The 26,603-nt window shown below is 37.4% G+C and overlaps 1 protein-coding gene across 1 annotated transcript in view; it reads left to right on the top strand.

Annotated features, from left to right (window-relative positions):
* Positions 1 to 26,603, top strand: part of LUZP2 (leucine zipper protein 2) — a 148,570-nt gene that overhangs the window by 111,939 nt on the left and 10,028 nt on the right. Inside the window, exon 9 of the mRNA XM_014309621.2 lies at positions 5,497 to 5,658. Within this exon, the coding sequence (XP_014165096.2) occupies positions 5,497 to 5,658 (162 nt within the window). The remainder of the gene's footprint in view (positions 1 to 5,496; positions 5,659 to 26,603) is intronic.

Below are 26,603 nucleotides of genomic sequence, written 5' to 3'. Positions count from 1 at the left end.
TTGTACCTGAGAGTGATGCGACTGAAATCAGTGGAACTAATTATGATACATGAAGTTAAGTACATCTGCAGAGTTATTTAAGAAGAGGATGGTCAAATTAGAAAAAAAAAAGTGGCACAAAAGATTTTGCACTGATTTTTAGTAGATTTATAGATTTATTGAACTATAGTTTGTGCTGACAATAGACTTAGTGTCTGTAATAAGTTTATCTACACTAGAGCAGTTTTCTATTTCCCACCAGGGACCCTTAGAATGCTTACAGATTTTGTATTACCAGGTCCCAAATACCAAGAATAGTGTGGCCAGTAGGACTAGGAAAGGGAGTGTCCCCCTGTACTCAGAACTGGTAGTGCCACACCTCTCACAGTGTTCAGTTTTGGGCCACTCACTTAAGAAATGACATTCAGTGCTGGAGTGGGTTCAGAGGAGGGCAGTGAAGCTGGTGAAGGGCCTAGAAAACCTGTTTTCTGAAGAGCATCTGAGGGAGCTGGCATTGTTTGGTCTGAAGGAGGGGAGGCTCATGCTCATTGCTCTCTGCAGCTGGCTGAAAGGAAACCGTCGTGATGCAGGGGTTGGTTTCTTCTGCCATGTCTCAAGTGAAAGGATGAGAGGAAATTACCTTAAGTTGTGCCAGGGGAGATTAGAAATAAGAAATTTAATTTTCTTAAAGTGGTTAGGCATTGGAATAAGCTGCCAAGTAAGGTGGTGGTGGTACCATCTCTAGAAGTGTTGAAGAGGCATCTGGACGTGGCACTTGTGTTTAGGGGTGATTAAAATGGTGCTGTGTTGACAGATGGTCTTAAAAGTCTCTTCAGTCTAGATGATTCTGTGGATCTAGCCATGTGATAGGAGTACAAGTAGATCAGGGAAATATGAAGACATGCATCATATGTGGGCAGTATTTTGGCCAGTAAGCTGCCTATTTTGCCCACAATCACATCTGTGCAAAATTATAGAGAACTTTGTCAAATTACATCCCTGGTTCCAATAGTGTTTCCTTCACCTGTGCTTTCGTGATGTTCATTTATAGATCTCCTATCAGCAAAGTCAATATTGAATTATGCTATGCACAGGATGGAAACAAATTTACTTGTTCTTCTTTTACCTTTGGATTGGCAAAATTGGAATGGCTGCAGCCAAGGAAGAGTGTGCACTGGATGGCAGGATTAAGAAATGAGAGGATGAGAAATTATCCAGAGAAATTTCTGGATGAGAGGAGAGTGATTTCAGATGGGTGCAATATGAAGGAAGCACTAAGATCATATCAGACTAGATTGACTGAGTCCATATCATCGTGCAAAATTAGACAGTCTGCTACCTCTGCCCATTTAACCATAACAAATGGTGATTTATGCTGTCTGTGCAGTCACTGACTTGAAAAGTTAGAATTAAAGACATGTTCCCTTGGAAAGAAGTATGCTAGTATCTTCTGCTGCCAATTAGAAATTAAAGGGTCCCTGAGTCAAATGGATAAATGGATGGGCAGGGATGTTTTGGAGGAACTTAGGAATGAAAGGAGGATGTATCATCTCTGGAAGGAGAATCAGGTCTCTCAGGAAGTATTTATGGGGGTTGCTAGAGCATGTAGGAGAAAAATTAGGGAGGCCAAAGCTCAGTTCGAACTTAAAATGGCAACTTATGTAAAGGATAATAAAAAATGTTTTTACAAATATATCAGTGGTAAAAGGAAGGGTAAGAACAACCTTTGTTCTTTATTAGATGTGGGAGGGAACTTAGTAACTGCAGATGAGGAGAAGGCAGAGGTGTTTAATGCCTAATTTGCCTCAGTTTTTAGTGGGAAGACAACTTATCCTCTGGACAACTGTCCTCCTGAGTTGGTAGATGGTGTCAGGGAGCAGAATGGTCCCCCAGTTATCCAGGAGGAGGCAGTCAGAGAACTGCTGAGCTGCTTGGATGTTCATAAATGCATTGGACCAGATGGGATCCACCCCAGGATGATGAGGGAGCTGGCAGATGAGCTTGCTAAGCTGCTCTCCATCATTTACCAGCAGTCCTGGCTCACTGGGAGGTTCCAGATGGCTGGAAGCTGGCCAATGTGACACCCATCCACAACAGGGGTAGGAAGGAGGATCCTGGTAATTATAGACCAGTCAGTCTGACCTCAGTAACAGGTAAGATTATGGAATAGTTCCTACTGAGTGTCATCACACAACACTTACAGGATGGCCAGGATATCAGAGCCAGCCAGCAGGGGTTGAGGAGGGGTAGGTCGTGTTTGACCAACGTGGTCTCCTTTTATGACCCGTGGATGCAGGAAAGGCTGTGGGTGTTGTGTACCTGGACTCCAGCAAGGCCTTTGGCACTGTCTCCCACAGCACACTCCTGGAGAAGCTGGCAGCCCATGGCAGGGACAGGAGCACTCTGTGCTGGGCTCAGAGGGTGATGGTGAGGGTGCTGCATCCAGCTGGCACCCAGGAACCAGGCGTGTCCCTCAGGGCTCTGTGCTGGGGCCAGCTCTGCTCAGTATTTTTATTGATGACGTGCATGAGGGGATTGAGGCTTTCATTAGTAAATCTGCAGATGACACTGAGCTGGGAGAGTGTGTCCATCTGCTGGAAGGTACGAGGGCTCTGCAGGGAGACCTGGAACGGTTGGATGGATGGGCAGAGTCCAGTAGGATGAAGTTTAATGATTGCAAGTGCCCAGTCCTGCATTTTGGCCGCAATAACCCCTGCAATGCTCTGGGCTGGGGATGGTGTGGCTGGACAGTGCCCAGGCACAAAGGGACCCGGGGGTGCTGGTCCACAGCTGGTTGAGTAAGAGCCAGCAGTGTGCCCTGGTGGCCAAGAAGGCCAATGGCTCCTGGCCTGGGTCAGGAATGGTGTGGCCAGCAGGAGCAGGGAGGTCATTCTGTCCCTGTGCTCAGCACTGGTGAGGGCACACCTGGAGTGCTGTGTCCAGATCTGGGCCCTGAGTTTGGGAAGGACCTTGAGATGCTTGAGCACATCCAGAGGGGGCAATGAGGCTGGAGAGGGGCTGGGAACACAAACCCTGTGAGGAACCACTGAGAGAGCTGGGGGTGTTTAGCCTGGAGAAAAGGAGACTCAGGAGTGCCCTCATCACTCTCAGCAGCTCCTGAAAGATGCTTGTGCTCAGCTGGGGCTGGGCTCTTTCTCCAGGCAGCACTGACAGGATGAGAGGAGCCTCAAGCTGCACCAAGGGAAATACAGGTTGGATATTAGGAAAGTATGTTACAGAAAGGGTGATAAAGTTCTGGAATGGCTGCCCAGGGAGGTGGTGGAGTCACCATCCCTGGGTGTGTTTAACAAAGCCTGGGTGTGGCAACTGGGTGCCAGGGTTGAGTTGAGGTGTTGCGCCATGGGTTGGACTGGATGATCTTGAAGGTCTCTTCCAACCCAGTGATTCTGTGAATTCTGTGAACGATTGGCTCAGTTGTAAAACTCCTCTCCCCAGGGAAGGTATGGGGACACTCACATTCACACGGGACATTCAGTGGGCTTGAGGGAATTCATCCCTTCTGATGGGGCATAACTGGCTCAACTATGCTGATGTGAGAGGCAGCTGTCATGACTTAGAAGGTGTAATAAACCATCAAAGATACCCAGAATGTCCCCAGACTCTTTTCTGGGACCTTCCATTATCCATAATGTTGCACCAGACAGTGTAAACTGCTCCCTCAGGAGAGGTACTGTGGGCATTCCCACATAAGCCTAAGCATTGAACTCTTGTGTTTTGTGGGCTTTGCCTCTTCTTTTTCTTTTTCTTTTTCTTCTTTCTTCTTTCTTCTTTCTTCTTTCTTCTTTCTTCTTTCTTCTTTCTTCTTTCTTCTTTCTTCTTTCTTCTTTCTTCTTTCTTCTTTCTTCTTTCTTCTTTCTTCTTTCTTCTTTCTTCTTTCTTCTTTCTTCTTTCTTCTTTCTTCTTTCTTCTTTCTTCTTTCTTCTTTCTTCTTTCTTCTTTCTTCTTTCTTCTTTCTTCTTTCTTCTTTCTTCTTTCTTCTTTCTTTCTTTTCTTCTTCCTTTCTCCCCTCCCTGGGCATTCCCACATAAGCCTAAACATTGAACTCTGTGTTTTGTGGGCTTTGCCTCTTCTTTCTTTCTTTCTTTCTTTCTTTCTTTCTTTCTTTCTTTCTTTCTTTCTTTCTTTCTTTCTCTCTCTCTTTCTTTCTTTCTTTCTCTCTTTCTTTCTCTCTTTCTTTCTCTCTTTCTTTCTCTCTTTCTTTCTCTCTTTCTTTCTCTCTTTCTTTCTCTCTTTCTTTCTCTCTTTCTTTCTCTCTTTCTTTCTTTCTTTCTTTCTTTCTTTCTTTCTTTCTCTCTTTCTTTCTCTCTTTCTTTCTCTCTTTCTTTCTCTCTTTCTTTCTTTCTTTCTTTCTCTCTTTCTTTCTTTCTTTCTTTCTTTTTCTCCTCTCCCTTCCCTTCTTCCCTCTTTCCTTCTTTTTCACACTTCCCAGTGATATTTCTATGCTTTTATATTGACATGTTACTGTAGGTAATAACCAAAGCACTTCCATATTTGCTTTCCATTGCAACCAAATTTTTCTAAAATAAAACATATAAAACACAAATAATTCTGTGGTTTTTCACTCTAACCTGCCCCAGGGATCTATTAACAAGAACCTTTAAAAAAATCTTTGATGATTGAAATGTGAATGTATTCTGTATTTACAGGTGCATTTTTAATAAAAAGAAAAAGAACTAGAAATTAGATGTTTTTTTAATGTCAAATGCTGCTAACTCCCCCTGAAGTGAATGTAAGAAGTTACCTCAATGGCTAACATTTGACATGTCTTGCTTTGATGAAATAAAGATTTAAAATATGATTTCCTCACTGCTGTAATCTCATTGTTCTTGCTCTCTCAGCCTATTTAAATTACAGACTTCTATTTCCATTAATATTTCTGGGAGTAAAATACAAATGTTCTAACATGAGTCACAAACACTTCACCACTTAGAACTTTTTTTTGGCTTTATGGACAGTAGTGAGTCTGGACAAATATATTTTTAACTGTTAAAAAGACCTATGTTTTTTTACTGTATAATGCAAAAGTATAATATGCCCATGAGGGAAGCCATTTTAGTTGGATTATAATCTATCTATAACGTGGAAAAATACCAATTATTAGAAATGTTATAGACAAAACTCCATGCAAAGTCTGTGTCTTGCTATAGTTACGACTTCTCTCTAGATATTATGCATAAAAGGCTGGAAACTAGATGATATTTAGTAAATTGTATTTTTCTTTCAAAAAAAATTATATTTAAGTACTATTTACAATAATCAATGTGGATAAAACTGCTTGAAGGGATGGGAAGAGAGTGCAGTGACTTCCTAGGCAGTTTGGTGTCTAATTTAACCTAATCACTTAAAAATACTGCTTTGGACGGTCTTAATTCCTTCCATCAGTAAGAAAAAGCAGCAGCTACTCCTGAGTGTTTGGTTTACTACAGATGGAGAAGGTAAGCCATTGTGTTCATCATAGCACATCCTAGAGAAGTGATGGTTTCTTATTTTCCCCAGGAGTCACAGCTGAAAGCTCTGAAGGAGACTGTGCAGCTTTGCCTGTCTTCTGTTCTGCGCCACCAGCCTCCCACCATGAACCTAATCCCTCCAAAACCAGCTGGGAAGCTGACTACTTCCTCAAAGGGCTCCAAAGTCCCATTTCAAGTGACAAGCACCAAGGTATGACTTCACTCTTGATTGGGGTTTTATTTTAACACCTTTGAAAGTTTGTCCTGTAAGACCATCAAACTGAAACTAAGGAGGATTTCAAATTCATTGGAAGATTACGACAAATTTTGAAGATAATTCTAAGACTGTTTCTGATGCCAGTAAATTGGTTTTGTAGTTAGGAAGCAGCTGCATTTTACTAAGTAACAAAATTTTATCACTTGGTAAATGGATCATGTCTGCATGACAAATCTACAGTGAAGATGGATTTGCATTTAAAATAAATGAGGGTGCTGATTCATAGGATCATTTACCTGTCAAGCACTGAAAGTGAGTTTGTGGTAATACAGCACTAAACAGTAATATGGCATTGCTTATCATGGTTTCTTTCAGTGGAAAAAAAATTATATCAAAAACCATAAAATAATCTGGGACACCCAAATCAAAATTGCCAAAATGGATCAATTAACTTGACAATAGGGAATAGGGAATATTCCAGTCTTGCAAGATGACAAGGGCAGTTTCAGAGAAAGCATGAGGAAAGAAAAAGATGAAAACTGGTATGAGTCAATAAATTCAAACATTATAATACAGCCAGGATTCACACTGATTAACAACTGTCCTAGTAATTTTCATCTCCAGTGTTGCATTTTGCTCCTGAATTTGACTGATTGAATAGACAGATCTAGAAGAAATCTGTAATTTCAGTGAAAAGGAAGTGTTACAGAAGAATGACTGAAGGACACTTCAATGTCCTCCTTTCATTACAAAACTGAAATAAAAATAGGAATTGCTAACTCATAGCCATTTGCAATTTATATATGGCAGCTGTTGGTATTTACTGTTAGTGCATAGGCTGAAGCCAAAATTAGTAATCTTTCTGTGTGTAATTAAAATACAATTTCAGAAAGCAGAATATAATTATAAAACTGGATATTACATCACTTCTCTTAAAATTATTATTTTTGGTTTATTAATAACTGTTTTGCAGGAAGAAACAATCATTCCCAAAAAATATTACCTCTGGAAAAAAAGCGCTGTTTTAATTATTAGCAGCACATGGGTATGATAGTGTTCATTTAGATTAAGCTCACTGGATCTGTGCTCTACAGGATGGCAGACTTTTCTTTTGTAGGTGGTGCAAGCTGAGCAGCACTCTGGGATCTCAGGAGCATGTTGTTCCTCATTAATGTGGCTGTAGAATTGTTTATCTTGCCCTTATTGTCCTTTTCTCCAGGTTGGAAGTGTTCATGCCTGTGTCATGAGAGAAGTACTGAAGGCTAAGGGCCAGCTAGACAGCTTGTTTAACATTGGTCTAGGGTCAGAGCCTTTGGAGAATTTGGGGTTACACATAGGGACATGAGAATACAGAATAAAGATTAGAATTAGATTTTTGTTATTTGACCGAAATACAGAGTACTCTTCCTTCTTTTTTTTTTCAATTATCATAATAGATTTTGTGTTTAATGTACTTGGTAAAATGTGTCAGTACTTCTGTGCTTTAGCCTTTTGAGAAACCAGCCTCTGCATCCAGAAGTGCTTGACCAAGTTAATCTGCTTCTTAATAGGCAGTTCTCATCTTTCTCTGCACTTGGCATATGCCATGAAAATGTCTGAAAGAATAATGGTGTGCAAACCTCTTCTTCCACACATTGACACCTCATTCGTAAAGATCTGTGTATTGTCTGTGATTATAAAACTAATGGAATCTGCTACTGTGAAAAAAATTGGTAAAGAATCATAGTCAGTCACTCTCTGCACTTGAGCTGTATATGTGTTTTTTTATTATGACACCCTTTCTTATATATCTTCTCCTTGGCTTTTTTTTCCCTTTGACAAACACCAATTCACTCTTAAATAAAGATGCATAGCTCTCTTTTACACTATTATTAGATTTGCATAAATATTTTGATACAGCAGGCTAGTATTTGGGGGGAATATAAATGTATGTGATTAATTAAATGTGTTATCATGCATAAAAGTGGGAACTTAAGATGAGCAGCACTTACACGTCTTGTCATGTCTGATAAGCAGCACTTTCACCTTCAGGCAACAAATGATAATTTGTCTGGTAAATATCTTAAGATATTCTCATCCAGCCCAAAAATTACTTTCTAAAATGGCAAACTTACTTTAAACCCATGGAAGGATAAATCATACAGTGTATGACAGCTATACCACTTGGGGGCAATTATCCCTGGGATGGGGTTGCTTCCTCATTAAAAAAAAAAAATTCCAAATAAGTGGGTTGTATATTTGTATTCATTATTGGTAACCATGATACCTGAGAGCTTGTTACAGATATTTAGCATGAGAACCTGGTGTAGAAAGGATAACAAGAAAGCAAGTTGCCACATTTCTTGAAAAGAAAGTACTTGGGCATTTTGTTTTTTCTGGAGAGTGTGATATGAAAAAGAATAAATTAGGTTTAAAGAACGTGTGCAAAGCAGGGCATTATTAAGCGCCTGAATCAGTGCAAAATAAAGTTGTTGTTCTGGATAGTTCATTAATCTGGAAAATTGTGTAGTAATGAGAAATTATTACATTTAAATCAAGGAAAAGTAATCTTAAAGTGATCAAAAACAGTATAAGTCTGAGGTCTGCTTTTTGACATGTCTTCAATAAATTAATATTTGCAGAATAAGAATATAAAACCCAGAATTTACTATGTTAATTGGCACTAATATTTCAATTCAAAGCCATTTTTCCTGTCATGTACCTGTCTTAACACTGGTGCCAAAAGTACACATTGACAAATGGATTTAGGGCTCTGTGCATACAAGCTCAATGACACAACTAAAATCAAGCATAACCAGAAAGCAGATCATTAATCCTTAACCATGAGATTTTTATCTTTCGGTATTATTGACTATTGCTTTTATTATATACTTTCTTTTGCACTGTAATGTCAATAACTATTCCATGTTCTGCCAGTGGAAAATGCTACCAGACTAGCTGAGAGTTGGATCTTTTGTTGTAGCACTTTTCTTGCCTCATTCCCATTGCAGAGGTGGTGATGAAAGAGAAAAATGAGAACAGAGAGGACTGCAACTCTGCTTTCCTTTTTATCCTCCAGGTGAATGCCTGAGGACCTGGATACTTAAAGAATGTAGTTTATGGATGGAAATCATAACACTGACTGGGCTGCCAGCCCTGGGGAGTGTGGTTGGGGTAGTCAGAGAATCAAAGCACTGCTACTGAAGACCTAGTGATGCATTTTCTGCACTTAGTCTTGGCATGACAAAAAAACTCTGTGAATTTATGTGGAGCTAGTGGAGAGATTGCATTCTTACTCCCTTTTTATTAATTCCTCTTTCTGTAAAAGGTTAACATTACGCCTTAAACAAACCAAAAACTGTAATAATATCTTTGGCTGTGCTGTGTAAAGATACCTGTACTCCAAATACAACAAAATGAGCTTTAACAGCACTGTGGAAAATTATTGGCAAACCAAAATCAATTGATTTTCTTTAATAATCAAGGAAATTCTGTTTCCAGTACTGAGCTTCAATACAAAAATCATGGGGAACACAATGATACCAAAATATGGGATAGCTTGTTCCATAGTGTTTTTTCCAAATGCAAAAACATTGTTCCATATATTCCCCAAATTAATTTCTTGTTTATAAACACCCTGCAGGCTTTGTGTATTTTGTGAACTGCACTATTCTAAGAGTGAAAATGCACTTGAATTTCAAGCAGTAAACAATAGCACCCATTCCCATATTGTACATAGCATAGGTTGAAAGACAACCTATGAATGCCACATCAGATTCCTTGTATCAATGGAGAGAATACAGGCTGAATGGAATGGGACCTGATGATCTCAAAGGTCTTTTCCAATCTAGTTAATTCTGTGATTCAGTAATTCTGTAATTCGGGTTCTTATTCGAAAATAGTTGTATGCTCACAGTTGGGGCTAAAAATAACATGTGACCTCATAACTTTATCAGAAGTAAAATCTAACAGGCACAAAATATTATATATGTGGTTTTGCATTAGATATATATAAGAAACATCTAGATATGGTGCTTGGGGACATGGTTTGGTGGTGGACCTTGCAGTATTAGGTGGTGGTTTGACTTCATCTTAGAGGTCCTTTCCTACCTCAGTTTTCCTGTGTTTCTGTCTATGGCCAGCTATAAGTGACCAGCAGGAGTATTGAGGGCAGTGTATGGATTTGTGCTCCATTTAGGTCTTAGGAGTCAGTTGCTGGTACCTCAGAACTTACTGACTTCTGTTGCCTCCTGCTTCACTTTTGCCACAGGTAATGATGCCACCAAAACCTGCAGTTTCAGTGACCTGTAGATCGTTGTGTTTAACCAGGGGATTAGAAAACTGTAATTAAAAAGAAAAAAAAGGCAATTACTGAATGTAGAGTCAGACACATTCTATACTGTGCAGTAATGACATGCAATCATATAAGCCTTTCCTAATGCATAAATACGGGAAGAATAAAATGGCATTGAAAACCGACGCTATCCATTGCTTTAGGATTTAATTTCAAAGAAAAAGGAATACATGTCTCCTATGATACCTCAGAAATGTCAGGTGCTGTGAGTGTCTGTAAGGCTAATGGGGAAAGAATTTTGTTTTTAAATAAATAGAAGGTAATTTAACTGCAAATGCATGCTTGACTTATTTATTTGTGTAAGTCTCTCCTATTCTGCTTTTCATAGCTGCCTTTGGGCTAATAGAGTTTTATTCTCATTATGATCATCTAGATGGCAGCTAAAATCCTGTATTAATGTTAATGGTGGTTCACAAGGGTATGGCAACTCCTGCTCATGTCTTTTATTTCTGAAATTTACATTAGATTATGTTTTTGCTGTTGCCTCATTCCACAGAACTTTTCCTACAGCCCTTTTTCTTCTGTTCCTAATTTTTAATAAAATTTGAATACATGCTGGAAAAATGTTTAACACCAGAGACCATGAAATTGAAACCTAAAGCTCTTTGGGTTTATTACTTACTCTACAGAAGTCTTCATTATTAGTACATTATATTGATAGTGAATTAGCTTTAGAGGGTTTTTTTTTCTTCAACTGAATACAATCAAGGGAAATGGAAATAACTACCTGGTATCTCTTATTTAGTCTGTTACACATATACACACAATTTCCTTTTCCTTCAAGTTTTAGTGGCACGATCTTTATCTTAATTTCATTAACTATTTGACCTCACTCCTCCTTGTTGCAGAGTGTAAGTAGCCCATTACCCCAGGGTTCAACTCTGAAATTAGCAATGTGCTAATGGGTTAAAGAGGTAGCTGTTAATTGTTAACTGCTGCACTTTTTGTGGCTGTTAACTGCAGATCTGTTTGCCTGTAAATTAAAATTATTCCATATTCTCACTCCAAATACCCTTTTTTAATTAACTCTTTACCCCTCAGATGTTTCAATAAAGTCTCCCATACTCTATTACATAATATGTCTCAAAATACTGTGGATTACAGCTTGACAGTGGTTGAGAAGGTATACATATATACAAAATTTAAATTTCTTAAGAAATGTTTTGTTAGGTATGGTGAATGGTCTCACATGGAGCTGTGGATTAGCATTTACAGCATACATCCAGTTTACCTAATTTTGCTTCAGTCTAAAGCCAGGACCCCAAACTAGAGCAGCCTCAGGCTTGCTGTGATGCTCAGCAGATTTCTGGACAAGCTTTTTCTCTATCAGAAACAGAGAAGAGCCCTTAATTACTTTTCAGATGTAATTATTTTAGACAGATCTTTCCTCACCTACTCACATCAAATGATTTTTCAAAAGTTTTTTTTTTTTTCCCTGGTGACAGCAGAGATGATTGGTAAATGTGCACTATTTCTAATTTTAGTTGAAGTTGCATTAGCAGAAAAATAGTAATATATTTTTCATCTTTTGGCTTTCCTAGGTGATGTGTTTGTTACATGTTCTGTTAAAAAATATGTGCATGTGAGCAATGACAATAAGACTGAATTTATGTGTCTTTGCAGTTGCTCATTAGTAACCCCATTTCCTTTTTTTTTTAACATTAGCAATTTTTTCTATGGATGTTCTGTGTAAATGAACACAGAAAATGTGCAGAGGAGCTAACAGATCATTTAAAGTGGTTTACAAAATAGTGTGTAATTTTGAAAGTACTCCCAAGGGAATTTTGCTAACCACAGATATATTGAAGATTTATTTGAAAATTATTAATGCATGTATCCTTTATAAAATATGTATTATTAATCTTAGAAAGTTTGCCTTGATGTGTGTATAGGCAGCCAAGTGGGAAACATTAGAGAAAGTTAAAATTGTTTTATGTGAAAACAGTTAAGATCCTTTTCTTTGATTTGAGCAAAGATGTGGTTTGGAAAATATTCATTTAAAAAATACTCATTGAGCATTTTGGCCCGTATTAGGAGTTTTCTAGTAATTTGATTAGAAGTATTGCATTGAATCATAAGGCATAAGAATTGAGGAATGAACTAGTGATTAAATCCAAGCCATTTAAGTTCAGTTTAGCCCTGAGCAATGTAAAATACTACTTACTGCCTTACACCTGGAATCCCATCATCTTCCAAAATTATTAATCTCCCCCTTTTTCTACATTTATTATTTTGTGCAAAAACAATAATAGATAAAATGCAAAATAAAAAATAGTAAATTAAATGTCATTTAGTCTGTAGGAATGTGCTCTCATATAATGGAGAAGCAGACATTCATTTGCAACAAAAAACTTCTAACATCAAGTGTATTTTGGTTCAGATCCTTGAAGGTTATTTGGATGATGCTAAAATTGAGTATTTGAAGCAGTGGAGTAATATAATTAGTTACTATTAAATATTTAATCATTACATATTTGGAGGTAATTTATAAATTGTTTACTAAGTCCTTTTTCTCTCATATTTTTTGAAAGACAATAGTCTGTATCTCTGTTGGTGGATCTGTTGTCATGTTATTATATTGCCAGGTAATTTTTTATAAGTGCAACTGTTTAGAAGGGACTTAAATAAACAGGTGTGAAAAACGCCAATCACTTGTTTTTAAATTTTTAAAAGTTTAATAAAATGGTTATAAAAATAGCAATATAATTAGAGTAATAATAATTTGAACAATTTGGATTAGGACAATACGAGACAATAGAAACAAAGAGTTACAGACAGTCTGGGTACCTTTTTCTGAGCAACAGAAGCCCGAAAAAGGACCCACGTTAACAGAGGATTAACCTTTAAAAGCAACAGCCTGTTGCATATTCATACACGTCATACATAGTGCATAAATTCCATTCAAATACAGGATTCTGTCTGGTCAGTGTGAATTTCTTCCTCTGAATCCTGACGGCGTCTTCATGGCTGAGCGAGGCAGGAAGAAGGTCATTTGTTCTGATAATGGAGCAATAAATTCTCTTTCTCTGAAAGATTCAGGTGTCCTGTGGCTGCTATCTCAGTGCAAGTCCTCACTTGAAAAAAGTACCCTATTTAGCATAGTTTCTATTTTAACATTATGTTATAACCTAAAACTATATTTAACACATTACTTAAGAAAATTAATACAGCATAACTTTCTAACACAGCACATATAATATTCATTTTAATATTTGCGAAAAGCCAATCATAAAATAGGCATTTTTCACACAGGCAAGTAGAGGGATTTTTTTTAAAAGTTTCCTTTACCAGATTTAAATCAATAAAAAAGCCTCTTTTCAAGCAGAATTGCAGAAGAAAAGTCAAAGCCTCAAAAGGAAAAGCACTTCTCCAAGTGACCCCGTTTATGGAATTCAGGTCATGGTTCAGAAGGGCTCCAGATTCACCAAGCTGCTCTTCCTAGGGTCTGTACCTCATCCAGGGTTGAGCATCTTTGGCTTTGTCTTCCTGGAAATAGGGATGTCCATGTCTGTGACTGTAACTTCAATAGCTGTTTCATTCATTTGGGAAGACTGTAATTGCCTATAAATGTATTCTGATGTGTATTATTGCTGCTCTGAGTGTAAATAATGTTACACAGTGTTCATTATCCCGTGGATAATTGCTTTTTCCTTTATGATGGCTGTAGGAAATGAAGAGTGTTGTTGAATGAATGTGTTTATTAGGTGGTTTCAGTTTCTTAAGTATTATAACATCAACCTCCCACACACAGCTGAAGATGCCAAGTATCTTAATAGTTATAGAAAAGAAAGTTCCTTTTCCTACAAGAAGGGTGCCTCTTTTACAGAAGTGGTGGGAAAACGAAGCAGTAGGTGTATTTATACACGTAGTTTATATATACATATATTTGCAAGAGCATATACCCATATCTCTAGCAATCCTTGAGCTTTGCATCTACAAAGTACTAGGTACTTGAACTTGCCCACTCTAAAAGAAAAAATGATCTAAAAATATAGCTATTAATAAGGGAATGTGAAATTACAGGATTAAATATAATCTAATAAAAGTAACTGACTTATAAAAACTTACTAACAAGTTTTTTTATCTAGTAATAATATTTATTATATGTTTGAGTATTCAACAAAACGGTATGTTTTCAAACCTGATTAATTCTATTTCCTTTTCTTTGTGTTTCAGTGACAGATAAATTTTAAAAAGACATCTAGAGTTACTGCTAAGCAAATAATAATTAGAAGAAATCTGAAGTGAAATGATCCATATAAAGTGAGCTAACTTTATTCTGGCATTAGACATAAGTGTTCATAAGCAAGCCACTAAAAAGCCACTCACTCTCTGATGCCATATTTTGGAATCACTGATAGTTGCTTTATGCTGTGAATTTTTAATATCCTCATACACATTAAGGACAGAAGAAACCCCTGTGGACATCTTGTCTCACCTGGAATAGTATTTGCCACAAAAATTATCTATACAATTTTTGATGTATGCACCTTGAAAATGTATTCTACCATTTTACCCCTTGTATAAAAACTCCTACATAATGCTTTCATCCATGACCTCAGTAGCAGAAATTCAGCAAAAAAGGAGCTATAGGCATGTAAATCAGACCTTTCCTATTTTGCATGCTGATATCCAGTGTAACAGAAGTCCAGATTTTGCCTGTTAGTAAATGGACATTCATTATGGAAAAAAAAAAAACAAATGGAAAAAATTACTAAGTAACTCTGAAGTCCAATCAGCTAGACAGAATTCTAACCATCCCTTATTCTCTATTAACCTTAACCATATTTTGGTTTTTAGATATTAAAGATTTGAACAGATAAGATTTTACAGTAAATTCCCTTAGGGAATAATTTAGCATCTGATATTGTATCGTCATTGCTGACTACTCCTAGTGCCACCTGACTTTGCTGTCCACCCCATTACTACCTATTATTCAAATAGGTGAGTCAAGCTCTTTCTAAACACATGGAATGATGCAGTTTTTATTTTTAAAAGCCTGCATGGAAATGTCTTTCCCTGTCAAGCCAATATATCAACACTGAATTCAGTGCAGCCCTGGCAGATTACACACTGGCATGTAATCCAGGCAACAGCCAAAAACAGTGAAGAAAAAGGACACATCAAGTGTCAAGCCAAAAAACTTAGGCCAAAGTTACTAGGAAAAATGTGATTAAACAAACAGTGTTGAAATAAACATGTTAGTAAACACTGCCTCTATCCCTTGTAAACCCTGCCAGCTGTTTATAATGAAAATTTTCACTATCTTAATGAAATCTGAGTTTAGACTGCCTTTCATTTTTCATATTTACCAGAGGAATCATTAAGCACAGAATCAAGAACAATGGAAAGGTTTGAAAGGTAGAGATATTAAAACTTATGGTCTCCTGATTATAGTCCTACATTTTTATTTCATTTTCCTCATTCATTTAAGATTTTATAATGACAACTACTTGCTTAATATTTCACTAATCACTTAATGCAAAGGGTCCTAGGAGTACTGTGCCATTACATGTATTTTGTAGAATGGCTTTAAAACAAATTGTATTTATGGGAATACAAATATAGATCTTGAGGTTTTATAATAGGATCTAAAACTTCTACACCCATCCCTAAACATCTGTGAGGTACTTCAAAGATTATTGCCTAATACCTTCAGTTTCTTTACTCCCTTTTACAGTGAAGCTGCATTTAGTTCATGATGGGTTCATTTAAGACTTAAAACTTTTTATGTGTCACATCTCCTATATTTTAGCTCCTGATGTGAAGTCTACATGTGTTTAAACATATACATTCTGTTTCTTCTTGAAAATACAAAATTTCTTATTCAGCCCCTTGTTATAAATTCATGAATTTTGCCATGAAAATGTGGCTGAAATTTCAGTCACTAGGTCAAACTAAAATTATTCTGGCGTCAAATAGGATGCTTATTCTGTATTTTTGAATTGCAAGATCTTTATTCCTGGTCTAAATGAAAAATATTTTTTATTATTATTCATTGTTACCCAGATCTGTGACCAGTTAAGTGCAATTAGAATGAAAAATACCAATGGTTACATGTATTTAGGTTTCTTACTGTCTTTATTTATCTGTACTGATTTCTGTATTATTGTCTTTCTGATCAAATAGTCTGGCTTTGAAGTAGCACTGAAATTTCACAATCTGTTTTGCTTTGCTTGTATATAGCAGTTTCTCTGTGCTTGTACAGCAAACAGCAATGACTCTCACACAGCATGAAGAAAATCTGTTCCTCTGCCAACAACAAACTTGTCATGAGTTTTTGGACACAGCTGTTCTAGGAAGAAAAATTAATAAGAGGAAAATTATTCAGTCATTTCGCTGACGCCAATATTGTGAAACTGTTTTAATCAATGAACGTTAGATTAGGGATGCCTCTTCCCTGGGTCAGAATTCTATCAGCTGCTCATTTAATCCAACAGAGAAAAGCAAAAAAATGTTTTCAAATATGCATACTGTATATATAGAAATTAGATAGATAGATAGATAGATAGATAGATAGATAGATAGATAGATAGATAGATAGATAGACAGACAGACAGACAGATCTATCTGAAGGAACCAACTGCCTTCCTCACCATTTCTAGTTGTGAATGTAACACCATAGTTTGGACTGTCATAATAGCAATAGTTGTATCTCTGAATCACGAGACATTTGGAGGAAAAAAGTGTGATTTTTGTGGTTCCATGCTTCGTCTTCCTTCATATTTCTGTCATGCTATGGCAGAACACCCCCTAGAAAATCACAAGGGTAGACAGAAAAGTTTAAAGTCTAACTCCCACTGCAGATCAAGTGGAAGGAAAAAGTGAAAAATCATCACAAATGCATGATTTTAAGATGAAACTAGCCTCTGTAGAGTTGCATAAAATTGTTTCTGTGTGTATTTAGAGCCAAAAATAGCAGAAGCACATCGCCTAGCTTTTTTAAAAAGGTATTGACTTGCATAAAATCCTGTTGAAAGGCAGTAAAAGTGTTACATAAATACCAAGAGCAATTTAACTTTGCCAAGGTGACCCTTCAGCTGCAGACAATAATACTGTGCTTAGATATTTGCAGTATATTTAGTGTACTATATCACCACGCTAATCTCAGATCTTCAACTACAGCAAGCAAGTCTAAATCTCTGTCAAGCAGACATAACAACCCCAGCCTGTGTCCAGATACATCATTTAGAGATTAAAATGTATATATTATTTATTGAAGTTTTGGTGCTTGGTTTATTTTTTTTTCTCAACGTTTTTTGCCTGTGTCCAGATACATCATTTAGAGATTAAAATGTATATGTTATTTATTGAAGAAGTTTTGGTGATTTGTTTATTTTTTTCTCTCAACAGTTTTTTTCCCCAAAATGCTAGGAGGTCTAGAGAAATGTAAAATACTAATGGGATAGATATCATAGCTTATGATGCAAACATAATACAAATGAAAGTCCAGGTTGTCTCTGCTGCTATACAGTTTGTATTGTACAAATGATATGCAACCTGTGCTTTGCAGTTGGATATTTATTCATTTTTTAAATTTTATTACAGTGTATTTCTAAAATTTTTCTGTTCCTATGCAGAATGTAAACCACAGTTTACTTGCCATCTTGATTTTTATTTCTTCCCATTTTTTTATTTATTTTAGATGTGTGAAGTCTCAGGAAGCCAAAAATGGATTCATTCATTTTTCATGTTCAGGGCCTGAAAGAAGACTCGTATGTGTTTATGATGAAATTATTTTTATATTTTGCCATAAGATTCTTAATTTTGATGGACTGCTGTTTCACTTTTTGCTCCTGAGTAGGGTAAGGGCTGTAAAATGCAAGATGGGCAACTGAATGAAACAAAGCTCTATTCCTATTATTTGCACTAATCAATTGATGCTGCATTTTGCCATGCAGTACTTCTGTTTTTTCATTTATCAAATCAGGGGCACTGTTTACTGCAAAACACAGTAGGTGAGCCCTTTCAAGCATACTGATTCTTATCAGATCCATGCTTTTTCATTGTTCCAAATAGGTTTTGATTGATGTGTCAAGCTAGAACTGAAGACCAGGAGACAAGAAGAAGACATTGCCTGAATATCTGCTGTTGTTAGTGACATGCAGACACGTTATCAAAACATATCATATTTCGTTTAACTTATCATTTGTCTCCAATGCCTCTTTCATTTTCTTCCCTTTTTTAACGTTGCTTATGGATGCCCTTTCCCTTACATGCTTTCTGCCATCTTGTCCTTCTTATCTGGGGTTGTGGAAGGTTGGTTGGAGGGGTGAGATTTTGCTTCGTTTTGTTTATTTTAGTGAGTAGCACTATCTAGGTGATGAATTTTCAGCTACTCCAAGGCTCTGATTTGCACAGGTCAGTCACACAGTGCTCCATATCAATTTTTGAAATTCTTTAGCTATTCTGACTGCTGAATTGCTTATGAATGTGGGTTGGTGTTTGCAGGTGGCAATATAAGTAGGTAGAAAGTATAACATCCAGAGCAGTGGGAGTGTTCTGGAGGTACTGGGAGTACCTGTAGGGGACTCTGCAGTCTTGTTGCATATTCAGGACTATAGTATTCAAGGCATATCGGGGAAAAATAATTTCAAATCATTTTTTATACTTAGAAAGTTCTCCTGAATAAAAAATATTGTGTAATATATTGCCAGACAGTAATAGAAGATCCTGAAATCTGAAGTTTGTATTCTGAAATGAGACTTGAAGGACACTTTTGTTACTATCAGGAAGAAAACCATAGTAGAGCTATCCTGCCTTTAAAGAAATATTATAAAAGTATTGATATCTAAGTGCTTTTTTGTCAGATCTGTAGCAAAGATAATATTCCACAGAACTGAACCATCAAATAACTACAGGGGATCAAAAGTAGATACAGCTTTCACTACATGCAAAGCCAGTTACTTCTCAAGTTGCCCCAATTTTTTATTTGACTAAGGAAAACAACAAATGAAAACTTCATCATTTAAATAGAAGGATTAATGATATGCATGACAAAAGTTTATTATAAAGTCCCTTGAAAGAACAATAATTCAGGAAGGTCTTGATAAGTTGTGTGGGAAATCCAGTCATATTTCTGGGTGAGCTACATAGAGCCTTCAGTAATAAATGTAATTCTTTCCTTGCCATTTAGAGGTTAGTCTGCTTTTCCTTTTATCCAGGTATTATATGCTGAAGTATATTTGCTGCAGTAAAATGCCTTGAAAGTAATTTAGGAATGGTATGTCTATGCTCTTAAATGTATCCAACAGCATATACATGCCTACACAATATAAAGTTTTTAGGACCCTGTTCTCTTGAGATATCTATGCAAATGATGTCCATGGGCCTTAGCAACACACTATCAGATTAGTTATAAAAATGGCTGTGGCATATCTTTATGATAAGCAAGTGACCCAACTACAGTGCCATGAAATCTGAACTAGGACTCCAATCCTGTAATACTACACAAACATTTTCTTTAAAGCATGTGCCAGGATGGAAAATTATTCTCAGGAAAATGTCAGAACAGAAGTGTCATAGAAAAATACTGCATTTAGGGATTAAACAAATAGAGGCAAGGAAAGTCTTCTAGAAAGCCCTTCCCTTTTTGCAAAGGCAGTGAGCCTGCTCAGCTTCCACTGAAATTGCTGTGGTTGTGCTTAGGACTTTCAGGACCAAACCCCAAATGTGTCATTAACAGCTTCCCCACAGCAGTAAGCTCTTCTCCAAATCCATAACATGTATTCAGATCCTACATTGCTACGTCGTTAGAAGCAGCACTGCCTTTTGGCCAATATTTTATCATTAGCCCAGCTGACTTCAAAGCACATGAATTGAGCAGCAGTAGAGCATCTCTTTTACCTGTTAAAGTCAGAAGACTCCTGATGTGTAATGTAGTAGCATCTACCTACAGAGTAGTAGAGATCTTAGAGGACTTCATTAAATTTTTGAACTGGATTATTTGAGGTGTAATTTAGTTGTTGTTTTTTAAGGCACAAGCTTTTGTATCTTGGTATACATTCAAAATGTAGATGCTTTTCAAGAGAGACTTTTGTCCTCTTTAATTATCAGCGAAATGATTAAAGTGAGACAGAAGCTGTAGACAGCTGTGGGACCACCTACCTGGTTACAGATGATCATAGAAAGCAAATATTTCACCAGTTTCACTGGTTGCTCTTGTGGAATAAAGTGTTGCTGATGGTAGGACTGAAATCTTGTATTGCCTTTTACTGACAAGATGTAATTTCCATTTCCATGGACTCATTTTACAGATTCTTACATATGTACAAATTTTAATCTGGTATTTGTATTAACATATTTTGATTGAATTTGCTACATGAAGAACAATTTTAGCAAAGGAAAGCATGTTTGGGTTTTGGCAGAATGATAAGTCAAGTGTGCTTTAAATTCACTTTGCAATTACATCCTCTAAAAAAATAGAGCAAGTAAACAGTAGCTTAGTAACTACAGGTAATAAATGAGACATTTGGAAGACATAAATTACAGAGCACAGGTGCTCTTATAAATGGTATTATTTGGAAAATTTTAATGTTCAGTGGCCCATAAAGATGAATAGCTGGATTTTGAGGTGGTGTTGTGCAATTTCAAGAATGTTGGAATAGCATCTGTTTGCAAATTTCAGTAATTTTTTTTGTAGTAGAGTACTTCCACATGTGTGTAGCTGCAGCTCTCAGGTCTGTTATCTGCAGATAATTAAAGATGTCTGGTTTTTTTAAGAATATTTCTGGTAACTGCTCAAAGGTGTGTAGCAGTGGAATTGCCCTGTACACAGCACACACCTGAATATCTTCCATGGTAGGCTATTAATAAATTACAAACTTTTACAGGTTAGTTCTCTTATCAGCACACTGTATCAATCCTCACTTTAAATTATTTATTTTCTTTGCTTAGTTTGTTTTTAAGTAGTAAGGAGGCACACTTTCAAGTATGTGTGCACTATGCACTACTTTGAACAACTTGGATTCTTTTTTGCTGACCATTGTTAATTAAAATATAATTTGGGCTGTAAATGTTTAATCTCACTAGGCTACAAAACTGTGTGACATGTGGGGTTCTATTTAGTGGGAATTTTTGTGAACAGCCAGCCTAAACAACTGACTCAAATTTCAGATTTTCATTGTCTCATATATTTCATACCAGCATACGCTATACAACAAGAAGATGATGATGTTTTGTCCACAGTTTAATGTAAATTATTTATGACTTCTACGAGGTTAGTACAAGGAAAACATATTTCTAAATTCTGTTTTCAGTTAAATAATTTTATCTCTTTCTCTTGCATAATCTTACCAGAACTTTGATTTGTTTCCTTTTGTTTATTTTTGTCTAAGTATGTAACTTAAATAGTCTCTCTTTTGTTTTGGCAGTTAATAGAAGTAAATACATCATTCTGACTCTGTTGAAAACTGAGGTACAATGAATCATCACAAAGATACTCTTGTTGATCCAGAAAAAAAAAAGGTTGTATACATTTTCACAAGGGCTTTCACACCCTCAGCTGCATGAAAATAGAAATAAGAAACTGCAGTTGTTCCAAGGAAGTGAGGCAACTGAAAGTGTTGGTTTAAGGTTCAGTTAGAAAACTGAAATTATCTCAAATATGCAATGCTTTCAAAATAAGCGGTATTAGAAAAAAACAGCAGAATTCCATGCACAGTTACAAACACATGGAATTTCTTTGTATGTGTAGCTAGGCATTTTTAGAATTGCATTCCTCTCTTGTGAGTCTTTTCTCCTTTACCAGACCCTTGCTGTCCTGGAGGCACTTGGGTGTAAACTTAAATACTGCAAATAGTTAATAGACTTCCACTCCATACTGTAAATGCAGATACATTCTGTATATTACTAGTGGGAGGTGGCCTATTATTATTTTTATTTTCTGTTTCTGGGGTACTTTCTTATCTTTGAGCACATTTGTGAGTTTGTTGCATGTTGTGCTGGACTACCCCAGAAAGGATGCTTTGCTCTGGTCTCTGACAGAGACTGACATCCTCCACCTCGCTGCAGTTCAGGGATAGTTCATCCTTTCTGTATGTGCTGGCTTTCATAGAGAAAAGATGTTCAGTTAGCTGTGAGATCTTCTGGTTTGAGGTGGTTAGGATCTAGTTTTTTCCCCCAAGGAGACTTAAAGTAGAAGACTTACTAAGTAGGAAATACTACAAATAGTGTTTGAAAACTTCAGTATCTTCCCTAGCTCTCGACAAATAAAACTTTTAATTATTTTTTTCTTTTAGAATAGTATTTTTCAAGAGATAAAGGACCCCAGAAGACTTACAAAGCAAAAATGTAAATTAATAATGTATATAATGTCCAACAGAATATACTGCTATCGGGCAGTTGCATGTATAAGGGGAAGTTCTGCACTCGTAGATGAAAATAATTATTCAGGAAATTGACATCTAGATATGTCATCTATCATCCCAAATGAACTATTTGAAAGGAAAGTCCTTTCACTTTGATGGATGTTCAGCTATTTGAGATCATTGTGGATGTTCATCTTGGAGAAACGCCTTTATAACCAATACAAACATCTGTGAAATGTGAAGAAAATGAAATGTGATCTTCTGGTATCCATGTTGAATATATCCTAACAGTTTCTGCTTCTAATCAGAGTGGGGTTGTTCTAGAATATTCACAAAACTTAGACCCATGCTCAATGCTGAGTGTTGACATAAAAGTAAGCAGCTATTTTCCACATTAAAGATAGTTGAATACAGTGCAAATTGGGGAAAAAATGAAATAACTATAATGACAAAGATGCTTCCTTTAGAAACAGTATGTAGAAGTTTAAAGATCTTGTACATTATAGGATTTGCAGTCCTTTAAAAGGAATTGTCCTATAAAATAATATCTGTAGATGTGCATTAAACAGATATAAAAACTAAAGTATGTCTTTCCCACTTACTATTGAATAATATTGACAATGCAGTAGAGAAAAGCTAGTTATCTCTACTCTAAAACATGCCAAATATATGTCTATACATATCCAATGACCTTCACTTATAGAAATATAAGTAGTAGTAGTAGTAGTATTACTGGTTTTTGTATTGACTTTTTTTTTTTGCATGGGAGTTACTGTGGAAGATTTTTAATCAGGATATAAAGAAATCTTCTTTTAATATATATACATCAATATACCAATATATACATATCAATTACATATTTGTCTGTGAATTCTGTTGTGGAAAGGTATAATAGATTCAAATACTTTACAATGTCTTGAGTTTGGAATAAGGTGTTCTTTAAGGTCCCGTCCAACCCAAGCCAGTCTATGATTCTATGAAACTTGCAGGGCTGGAGGATAACTCAAAAGTCTAAAATACACTTCAAAATTATGTGAACTTTTGTAATTGGAAATGATGCTACTCAAAGAAGAAGAGTGAAGGAAAAGGTTATAGGTTTAGCACCTTTTCCTTGGCCAAAATTAATCTATGAGGCATGAATGTGGCAGCTGGCCTGTGTGTGTACAGCCATGGTTTCCAGGAGCAGTCAGAGCTGACTTTGGAGAGGTGATATTTCCAGCTCTTGATTGATGCACCTTGCCCAGAAAAGCTCTGGCAGCTTCATCCACTTGCTATGTACAAAACTGCTCGGTTTTTACAGTAAGCGCTACAAATTCTTGAGCAACCTGTGACCTCCTAGACATGACAAAAGCCACTTCCATCTCAAAAGAATAAGACATGTCCCAGAAGAATACAAAACTGAGTGTGCTGAGAAGTGGGGATGACTCCTGCCTAAGCTGTTCCTTATTTTTAGCCTCTTGGCAGACCATCTGGTTAGCAATCTTGGTGGAGGTTGGTGAAGAGAAGCAGCCCCAGTCCAGGGGGATCTCTCAGGCTGGCCTCACTCAACATGCCAAACAGATATCAGGAAGTGCAGACAGGTGCAGCTGCACACCCAAGACAGGCTGACAAGTCTTTGCTGTAGGTAGTTTTTGAATGTTTGCAGTTTGGGTCCATGAAATCTTCAGTAGCAAAAAATGTGTTTCTGGACAAAACTCCGTGATTTCAGTATTTGAAGTTCATCAAAATGGGCATATCAAAACATTGCCCATCATTAGAGGAAAACCATCATGGGCATAATGAACTGGGGATTTTTTGGTCCTTGGATATCATGAACTTGCACTCTGCCAGCAACTGCTTAGTTTGTTTGCTTACATTGAAAATGCTGTGCAATCCTTCTGTTAGATCAGTATAAGTGCAATTTTTTTTTTTGTTAATGTGGAAATTGATTTATCACTAGAAGCCCTTAGTGTAGAAAAGATTAATCTGTGACTCCCTAAGTAATAGGGAAAAACTGCATTGATGTGTTGGAAGGTTGTCTGGCAAGTCCTGTTCCTAGCACTCTGGCATCTCACATAAAAAACTGCTGACTACAGAGTAAGGGTTGTGCAGTCATGCCAAAAAATCATGTGAGAAGAAAGAGCCAGTAAGACTATTTATAATATGGCAAATAATTGAACCACATATCAAAGTTTAAAAATCATTTGAAAGATGGGATTCAGTTGACCTAGTTTAGCAGTTTTATTTAGCAGTGACGATGAGGGTATTATAACAATAGTGCACCTTTCAGAAAAGCTGTTTGGTATTAGAAATGAAAAATATATAAAGCATAGCTGAAGGAAATTTCAAGGGCATGAAGGAGAAGTGGGATCTTATTTATTCCACTGCAAACTTTGGAAGGGATCTCAAAGAAATAAGACTTTTGGTTTGCTTCTTTTCAAGTATTATGCAAGTTTTGCTGCAAGCAAAGCAGTCATCAATAGAGTCTAGTTTCTCCTGTGAGCACATACCTTCAATACATTTTAAACAATTATTTCAAGGATCTGAAATGCAAAGCTTGGTTTTAGTCAAGTTTGTATGGTCTCACCATGAAGATGCTTCTAAATTATTTCAAAGAGAAAAACAAAATAGAAGATTTCAGGTTCCTTGAAAAAATATTTACATTTGAAATCCTGTATTGAAAACATTTGAGGACAGTTTAGAAACTTTAAGTAAATTGGGAAGGATTTCATAATCTTTATCCAAACAATTTCACTGTGGAATACTTGATGTCATTTTTATTACATAAGGTGTTGGTCTAGTAAATAGGCCCCACTCAAATATGTAATAGCATCTTCATTTTTATATGAGAGATTATTTTTAATAATAAAACGACCTGCAAAGTCTTACAGGAAGACTTACACATAATCACCAAGTATTTAAGTCTCTAAAATGTTTTTCATGTAAATAGTCAATGTTGGTCCTAAAATTTTATAGAATAAAACTGCCTAAATAGATGCAGTATGCCCTCTGAAGTTTTGGCCAGAACTCAGATTTAAAGGACTGTGTTGATTTGGCATGGCCTGGGTTTTTGATAATGGGAGGGGGTCCCACTGGGATCTTCTATGAGAAGCTGCTGGAAGCTTCCACCATGTCCAACAGAGCCAATCTCTGATGGCTCTGGAGATGGACATGCTGCTGGCCCAGTTGGAGAAGTTGGTAATGCCTCTGAGATAAGATATTTAAGAAAATCAAAACAGCACAAGTGCATTTTTTTCCAGGAGTGGCAAGGCACCTCTGCCAGGGGCTGTCCCTGGTGCAGTGATGCGCCACGGTGCCACGGTGGTGTCGATGGCAGGAGTGCCACAACGTTCCTGAAGAAGCACCTTCATAAAGACGTCCCAGGGGCACAGGCACAATCCTGGCAGCTGAGTGATTTCCCAGCTCTCAGCCCAGTGGCAGTGCCAGTGACGCGGAGAAAAGGGACTGAGCACTGTGTGGCAGGTTCCGCACCGTGGAGACCTTTTTTAGAGCAGAGCCTCTGCGAAGGGAGCCAGGGACAGCACCTCGTGCTTCACAGGGAAGAACAGGGATTTATATTGGGAACTGGAGGGACAGGGAGAAACAAGTAATGAATGGGATACATATAACTTGGAAGAGTGACAAGGGAAAAACCAGTGGGATACAATACATTAACACAGAACAGCAAAGGATCATGGGCGGGAGGGTTTCCTCACCCTAAGTTAAGTGTGCTTCCTTCAAGGGTTGGCTCTCCAGGGGAGAGCAGCCACTCACTCCCTTGCTGGCCGATTCCCTGGCCCCCACGCCACGGCTGCCTCCATCCCGGTGCGGCCTGCAGCGAGCCTTGCCTGCCCGGCAGCCCCCAGCCAGCCACACCGCAGGCAGGAGGGCAGGGGCAGCAGCTGCAGCAGCTTCTCCTTCCTGGTGCCCTGCCTGAGGAGAGGTGTTAAATAGCACCAGTGTCATGGCAGCTGCCTCTGCCCACGTGGTGGCCGCAGCGCCAATGGTGAAAACACGGCCAGTGACTTCCCAGTGTGGAACCTAGATGAAATCAAACTCTGAGCACTACAGGATCCTGCAGGAATCTTTGAATTAATGGAACTCGTTGGCAATGGTACCTACAAGCGGCAATTTTTCTTCCAGTCAGAGAAGAGGAGGAAGTGAGGACATGTGAGGGAAAAACAGCATGGCCGCTCCAAGGTCAGTGGAAAAGAAAGAGGGGGAGGAGGTGCTCCAAGCATCAGAGCCTGTGGGAACCCAGGGCACCACAGGGAATATTTCTCTGTCTGCTCTGGGGTGCCCTGACCCCCAGGGCAGCA

The sequence above is a fragment of the Geospiza fortis genome, unplaced genomic scaffold (assembly GCF_000277835.1).
Source record: "Geospiza fortis unplaced genomic scaffold, GeoFor_1.0 scaffold165, whole genome shotgun sequence".
Lineage (NCBI taxonomy): Eukaryota > Metazoa > Chordata > Aves > Passeriformes > Thraupidae > Geospiza > Geospiza fortis.
The sequence above is the reverse complement of the archived record's forward strand: the minus strand, read 5'-3'. Positions and strand labels throughout refer to the sequence as shown.